At 42.6% G+C, this 8,058-nt stretch overlaps 1 protein-coding gene across 1 annotated transcript; it reads right to left on the bottom strand.

Moving 5' to 3' along the window:
• Positions 1-1,018: 1,018 nt before the first annotated feature.
• On the bottom strand, positions 1,019-3,517 carry nfkbiaa (nuclear factor of kappa light polypeptide gene enhancer in B-cells inhibitor, alpha a). Its single transcript, XM_063223310.1, has 6 exons — positions 3,215-3,517; positions 2,622-2,727; positions 2,186-2,396; positions 1,907-1,995; positions 1,521-1,775; positions 1,019-1,241 (listed from the first exon to the last, which is right to left on the bottom strand). Exons 1-6 carry the CDS (start codon positions 3,451-3,453, stop codon positions 1,191-1,193), a joined length of 951 nt encoding a protein of 316 aa, XP_063079380.1. The 5' UTR covers positions 3,454-3,517; the 3' UTR covers positions 1,019-1,190.
• Between the last annotated feature and the right edge of the window lie 4,541 nt (positions 3,518-8,058).

The raw sequence follows: 8,058 nt of genomic DNA, 5'->3' as shown, positions 1-8,058 counted from the left end.
GCTTGGCCATGGAGTTTCCCTTCTTAAGGAAATCTAAAATTCCAGTGATCTAAACACTACGTGACCCATATCTTTACCCTCAGGAGTTTCCCTTGGAATTTGCCTAAGATAAGTGCTCAGCCGAGAGACTGTGAGACCGAGAGAAGACGTAGGCTATAGATGTTTGTGTGCACTGTACTGACAAGGGGTCAGGTACAACCCCGCACGCCACCCCCTAAGGAAAAATCTCCCTTGTATCCGCCGCCATTCAAACCCACACTTCAACTCCCCTCTGATCACTGGTGTGTCATTTCATTTCTGTCTTCTCACTGTCTCACTGTGTGCGTGTGTGTGTGTGTCTGGGTCTGGTACCCTGGCGGCACATCACGTCATATGTGTCCTTGTGTAGTTTGGGAAATTCTTGAAGAGGATCTTGAAGCCATACGGGGAACTTCACATGAGTCAGCTGATGTGGTGATCTTCACACACTGAGGCATCTTTGCTGTCCATGGAACGGAATAGTGATTACTCATGTCTGCCATCAAGGGCATGAGACTACTTGTTTCTTTCTTGAACGTCACTGCTAAGGCATGGCATAAGGGTCTTGCATTGTGATGTTACAAAAGAGCATATTATATAAGCAGCATTTATGTACCTGTGCATGTTGACAGTTTGTACAACAATAGAAACAAGAAATGGTAGAAGTTATGTCAATATATTGTTTTGTGGTATATTGTCTGACTAGAGGAAATTACTTTTTTTGTTTCTACATCGTGGTAGACAAATTCCTTGTAAGCGTACCCCTGGTCAGTAGTAATCCAAGCCTGATGGAGGGCTGCTTGTAGTTGAATTGGCTAAGTCTGCTGTTTATGAACTCTCATTTTAAACAAAATCAACAAAGCAAAGGCATCGTAGGTATATATGTATTTTCTTCTTTAATTTATCCACATATACATATCATACAAAATAATAGTGTTACATCATGTTAAAAAAATAGTGCTCTGTCTCTCTGTATTTACAAGTATTTCACATTTCTTCATATTTACACTTGATACATGTGTGGGAGGTGAAGGTTTTTCTTGGAGTTTTTTTTTCTTTATTTATTGAGTCCATTGTGCATTTTATTTCTCCCTCAGCCGGCGGTGGTCAGCTGAGCTGTGATTGTGCGTTTTGTGGTCCCGTGGGAGGCTGCAGAACAGATGAGGTTTACTTCAGTGGACCGACGATATGTGCCCTCCAAAAAGGATGTCGTCATACACCATCTGTGGAGAGACAAAGTAGCACAGTTAGCAATGAGTAGCTATTGAGAAAATAATGTCCTTTTATTTAGTGAATGGTACATGCGTTTCCCCATCAATACTTTTAAATGGTTAAAGTATTTGCAAACTAGCATAGGCATCATACAGGTTGATTGAACACACATAAAAACAGGTGTCCAAAGTACCTGCTGAACATTGTGTGTGTATGTGTGTGTGTGTGTCAGTACAAAATAAAAAACAACTGTGCATGTGTGTTTTCTGATAGAGAACACAAGAACTTACTTCATCCTCAGACAAAGGCTCCTCATCGCTGTCCTCGCTTTCGCTGTCAGGCAGCTCTCGGAGGTCCTGGGATGTCCTGTCGTGTAGCTGCTGCCGAATCTCGCCATTTTGCCGGCCGAACGTCAAGTGGTACGGCGAGTACCCTCCGTAGGTCAGGCTGTTGACGTCTGCTCCAAGGGCGAGTAGCTGGTGAACAAGCGCAAGATTCTGGAGGTCCACAGCCAAGTGGAGTGCCGTGCGACCACTGCACTGCTCCTGGAGAAGACGAGAACAAAAAAACTGTGGTTTTAATGTGAGTAGTCTGCAAACCGTGTGTTGATCATCATATGCTGAGCAGTTTTGGAAGGCATCACAGATGAAGTGTGGGGCCATGGTGTTATACTTACTTTTGAGTTAACATCTGCTCCTAATTGAACAAGGACCTCGACCATGGAGAGGTAACTGTGGATTGAGGCCAGATGGAGGCAATTGTGTCCTGTCAAAGGAAGAAGGATTTTTTTTAGAGTCAGGTCATTTATTTCTTATTATGTACAGAGGAACAACACCAAATAGTCAAGGGTGAAATATGTGTGTCATAAGTAAGTATAAGAGAGTATAACTACTGTATTACTGTTTTGCCGTAAGAAGGCAAGATGGCAAAAGGGTACAGAAAGAAAGCAGCTCACCATTGTAATTGGGGAAGCTGAGGATGGTGCGTAGGTGACTGGTGTGTGGTAGTTGTGTGAGGAGGCCAAAGGAGGTCATGGAGCCCATCTTGCAGGCGATGTGCAGAGCCGAGTTGCCACTGTGGTCCACTAACCGTGAATCACAACCGGCTTTCAGGAGACACTCGACCAGCCTGTGCTGTTGCGTGATCACAGCCAAGTGAAGGGGCGTCTGAGGGAGGGGGTAGACAGACAAGGCCTGGTCAGATTTCATATCGTGGATTTGACAATAATAATAATCATCATCATCATCATAATCATAATAACTTGGTTTTATATAGCGCCTTCCAAGGAACCCAAGGTTGCTGACTATTAAATTATTAAAGTTGGTAATTATTAAAGTAAAATAGCCAACAAATAGTGTAATAAACAGTGCTGTATTTGTGTAATAAAGTACCTGTCTTTGGTTGTTCTGTGTGTTTAGGAATGGGTCTTTGTGGCACTGTTTGATCATCTCCATGGCTTGGTCTTGTGCTTCGTGGATAATGGCGAGATGTAGAAACCTGTTGAGAAACAGAGGCTTTCGTTAAAACCCCGCGCTTTGAAAATAGTTCTACAAAGGAAGTGGTGCAACAAAGACTACACATGAGCAGCGAAGCGTTTCGCAAGAATGGACTTTTTCGGGTTATTTCCACCAGTTGTGGCTTGACACGTCTGATGCTTTATCAGTTCCTGGCTGAGCGCCAGGGACTTTCCTGTCTGAGTAGATTGTCTCTCTAGCGCCGCCAGATTTGTCACCGTGCCAAATTCTGTGTGGTCTTACTATCGTTTGTTTACCACCACCACTGCATGCTAATATATACATTGCAATGAACTAAATTAAATTAATAGCAAGTGCATGTTTATGCACACATATGTGGGTATTCAACAGAACGTGCATGCAACAAGTTTAGATTGCAATTTATGCGTGCGTAAAACCGTGCGTTAATCCACAGATCGAATCGCCTAACATAATTTACTTTTTTTATCATTTGAGCATGAGTAACTTACGTGTCTCCGTCTTCTGTTATTTGCTGTTTCCAGGGTTCACAGCTGAATTCTGTTCTTATTTCACCAATGGATAAGTTTCGAAGTTCTTCCTCTATAAGAGAGTATTCGCCCGATTTAAATGAGTCCAATCCACTGTCAATGCGCTCGTCTTGGCATGGCAACATTTTCCTGTGTTTCAAGTCCATTTCGTCCAGGTCATAATCCATTTGATTAAAGTTTCCAACTCGATAGATATCCATTTTGACTTCTGACTACCGTCAACCCTCAAGAGCTCAAGGCAAGAGTGTGATCTTTATGGGAGGCGCCGCACTAGTTATGTACAGGGGTGGAGACTACGTGGGGATTTCCGCATAGGGAAACTCAGAACGGGCTTTTGTGGGAAAATTCCCCATAAATGACTCCCCATAGTAAGAATGAAAACCCCGTAGTTTCATATTGGGCCTAATTCTACAACATGTAGCCTACCTATGTGCCATTCTACCTCAGAGTCACAAAGGTGATGAATGAAAACCTGATTTCCATGAATGAAAATGGGCCAAAGCTCATTGACAGTTGTTCAGGTGACTTTGAATGGGCTCATTGAGCATTCGCCATTATTACTCAGACATGCACATGAAGGTGGAATATCCACTGCCTTGCTGTTTCAAAGGAAAATTATGACACTTCATTTTGGGAACTTTTTTTCATCTGGAGAGCGCAAGCGGCCTAATAATTTTAAGATTAGCTAACTTGGAAACACATTATGTAACCCATTTTCAAATTAGACTTCATTCAGAACCTGACAAATGTTCCTAAAGGTTGTATTAATTGATATCTGTGTTTGTGTGTCTCAGCTTTACAGCTCACCTATTCACTTCACTCATTAACAGTAGCCTACAGTAGCCTATCATTTCCCAGGACCCAGCTAATTAACTTTTTTCATTTTTAGGGAATTACTCTTCCACCTTTGAAATGCACGTTATGTATAGGGAAACTCAAAGTTCTGTGGTATGTTTGAATGTAAATGTATTTTTTCCTTATCTAACCCTGTGTTGTCTTGTGATCTGCAGTGTGATCACCTTGTAGGGTATTATGGACCAAAGTTCATTAATCTACAGTACAGGGAACTTCCTTGGCTGACAAAACCACCAGCAGCAGCATCTGATGCCAAAGGCCAAAATAAGGAAAGCAGGGTCATGATGAATGCAAAAGCGTGTTAGTTTCATGTTCCTGCATGTGGTCACAAAAGCCCAGGGAAATTCAATAGAAAGTAGTAGCCAAACACTGTTCTGAGACAGTGTGTTGCACAAGATATAGTACTGTATCATAGCAACAACGAGTTTGCTGGAGGGCAACAGTTTGCCTGAGCTTTACATTTTACGTCATTGCCCTCAGCCTGGTCCGTCCCTTCCTTGCGCAGGTTAAACCACAGACTGACGGGGCTGTGTTTATTTGTGCGGCTGGGGAGGAGGCCGGCGTAAAAGCAAAATAGCAACTGCACTGAGGCATCTCATGACATAACAACTCTCGTCACCAATGGCGTAACACTCAGTTCTAGGCCTATTCAGATAGCATCATGTTTTTTAGTTGGCTACTCTTGTTTTTCACTATCAAGCCTTAAAAGGGAAATTATGAAAACATGTAGAAGGCCCCCCCTGGATATATCTCTATGTTAAAATCAATGGCGGACAAACTGTTCTTATGGTGCAACAGGTGTCACATCTTTTGTTGCATCTTGTGTTGCAGCCTTTTGCTCAAGAATGTAAAATGGTCATGCTTAAAGATGCACTGTGTAATGTTTTTTTTAATTTTTTTTTAGCTATTTACAAATCTTACAATTTTCATGAACACCACCATCAAATTATAAGTATCTTTTCACTCATGAAAAGGTGGGTCTTGTTGTCCGCCACTTTGAATTTCCAAATATTGACATTTTTAGCTGCAACACTTGCTGTACTTTGGTCACCCTAGTAAAGATCAAATGTGGCAGTAGACAGTTTCATTAAGCAGCATAGTTGCAGTACCTACTCTGGCTACCATCTTAGACAGTGCACCACAGTACGTTCATTGGTTTCCATGTACTACATCAGCTGTAAACAGAGCTGATTTGTGCATGCAGAAAACAGTACAGTATGACGTACAACTTTAGCAGTGGCGTGACGTCCATGGGTATACAGAGACAATAACTAGATGAAGTAGGCCAGTGGTCTATGAATCGCGGCCCGCGGGTCAGATCCGGTTCACGGGCCAGATCCAGCCTGCAGCGTGGCAAACATTCGGCCTGCCATGAGGTTGGAACAAATGAAAATATATATGTGTGCCATCTATGGCCATATAGTCAGATGATTTGTTTGGCCCTCAGCTTCTTTGTGGGTACATAGTTTGGTCCTTGGGGGAAATGATTTGCAGACCACTGAAGTAGGCTATATGAGGGGAAAAGAGCAAGGCTTCTGGCACACAAGGACTTTGTCCTGTTGGCTCTTGAGAAGGAAATTGAGTTTGTTTTTCATAGGTAGCCTGCTGGTAGTTACGATGTACTGACTGCTTGCTTTTCAGACACCTTATTTCCTGCAAGCTGCTATCTTGGTAATCAGGTTTGAGGTGACCTCCTTTTTTGTCTTTCGTTCTTTCCCCCTTTCATTTTTGTCTTTCTTTCATTTGGGATTCTGTAGGAGGAAATTAATAGAATTATCTGTGATAAAAACAAAACATTGACTGTACAATAAACATGCATGTATATATTTTGTTGAATTTCCATTTATCACTGTTGTTTTGTGTTGTGTTGTCTTGTTGCGTTGCATTGTGTAGAGCAGTGGTTCTTCACCTTTTTTTCTTAAAGCACCCCCTTACTTGTGCCCAAGACAAGCCGCGCACCCCCAACCCAAACTTCTACACTTGCATACGCACAAAAAATGATTTCAGTGATTCATTACAATGATTCTTGCTTGAGACATTAATCAATACCTTAATGACTTTAAAAGGGAACCAAAACACGTTTTAATTTGGCCCAATTATAATGTTCCCTAAGCAAAATTTCGGTCACAACCTCACCACAAACAAAATTCTGTGCACCCCCTGGAATGTCTGGCGCATTCCCAGGGGGGGTCCGCACCCCAGGTTAAGAACCACTGGTGTAGAGTACTTGTATTAATCCTGAGGGAAATTAGTCTGACGCCTTACATAAATACACAAATGCAAAACATACACAAAGACCTAATTCACAATATTGCACATAGCAATAAACATTCTATAGCACCCACTTCCTTAAACAATCAGCCTTACATCAGTACACACACACACACACACACACACACACACACACACACACACACACACACACACACACACACACACACAGAGACACACACACAGAGACACACACACACACAGACACACACAGTAAGGTCCTGCTGGCGTGTTGCGTTGCACACTCAAAAAAAATCCTGGGTGATTGTCCTTTGTTGGTTGTAGCCTACTACGTGAGTCAATGGGTACAAGAAGTGTGAGTGAGACGAGATGCTGTGATGTGGGACAAGGGGCAGAGGTGCATGGCAGAAACATGATGAGTATTCTCTTCAAGTGCCTTTTGTACGCCATACTCAGCTGGTGAGTCATGCTCTTGTGACGGACGGTCATCATTGGATTTGCTCGATCACATCTGGATCACATTTTTTTAATTAATGTGTGAATGAATTACTCAGACAAATCACCATGATGGGCTAGAGATCAGATACTTACCCTGTTTTATGTTCAAAATCTGGCGAGAAACCATTGTTTTAGCCTACTGTAACCTACACCTTTTTGTGCAGGTTCCATTTTCATTTACATTTTCATCCAGTGTTCAGGGCAGCGGAAAACGCAACCATGGAAATTAGTAGGCCCGTGTTTTTCTGCTTAGACTACACTCATCTTTGGCTTATACATTTTCTGATGATCTTATCTTGTGTGTTTCTGTGAAGTGTGGGCGTAATTCCGGGTAAGGAAACCCCAAGTCGTCTGACACTCTTTGCGTCAAAGCTGAATAAAAGGTGCATATTCATCTCAGTGTCCCCTGACAAATGGCGGCAAACTGACCTCCTTTCAATTGAACAAGTGGTGTTATGCAATGAATAACATTTGCATAATTGTCTTTCTGTCTACTAGTCTGCTAACACACACACACACACACACACCACACACACACACACACACACACACACACACACACACACACACACACACACACACACCACACACACACACACACGCCATGCACCCTCCACCACAAGCACTGTATGACTATGAGGTGGAAGAGTTAACATAACAGCAAAACACAACAAAGATCCCCCTGGTGGAAGTTTAGCATATCACCTTTTGACCCCCACCCTAGTTTGGGAAAATACTTTACTACAAAGTTGAAACTTCCTTTCCCAGGTATCGCAGCGTCCAGAGCCATCTAATATCAGAGTTACGCCACTCCCATAGACGTCTATGGACCAATCTTTCCACAGCAATGGCGGCTCTCATGGAGCCTCACGGAGCTTTAACATGGAAATCCCCATTGACTTTAGTTCTATTAGAAGTTACTTAGTTCCAGGAGGTGGCCGTAGAACACAGAAAATGTGGTAAAGGTAATGTAATTTGTTTGTACTTAATCTTTGTTTGGTATGTGATGGTTCTGTGTTAGTTTCCAACGAACAGAAGTTAACATTTTAATCTACGCAAATCACATCACCAACCGACTTCCTGGTCCCTGGTTTGCGCAACTCTGTTATTAGATGGCTCTGACAGCGTCAACTGAACGTCAGAGCAAGGGTGGCTTATGATTGGACCTAGGGACGTCTTTCTCCTCAAGACAGAAATGATTGGTCAATTTCGGAGCCATG

The sequence above is a fragment of the Engraulis encrasicolus genome, chromosome 18 (genome assembly GCF_034702125.1).
Source record: "Engraulis encrasicolus isolate BLACKSEA-1 chromosome 18, IST_EnEncr_1.0, whole genome shotgun sequence".
Lineage (NCBI taxonomy): Eukaryota > Metazoa > Chordata > Actinopteri > Clupeiformes > Engraulidae > Engraulis > Engraulis encrasicolus.
This window is presented reverse-complemented; position numbering and strand designations above follow the sequence as displayed.

Coding starts and splice junctions, on each gene's coding strand:
- nfkbiaa (XM_063223310.1), bottom strand. CDS start 3,453: ATGGATATCTATCGAGTTGGAAACTTTAATCAAATGGATTATGACCTG. Junction 2,728..3,214: donor ATAACAGAAGACGGAGACAC/GTAAGTTACTCA, acceptor GTTTCTCAACAG/GTTTCTACATCTCGCCATTA. Junction 2,397..2,621: donor CACAGAACAACCAAAGACAG/GTACTTTATTAC, acceptor CCCCTCCCTCAG/ACGCCCCTTCACTTGGCTGT.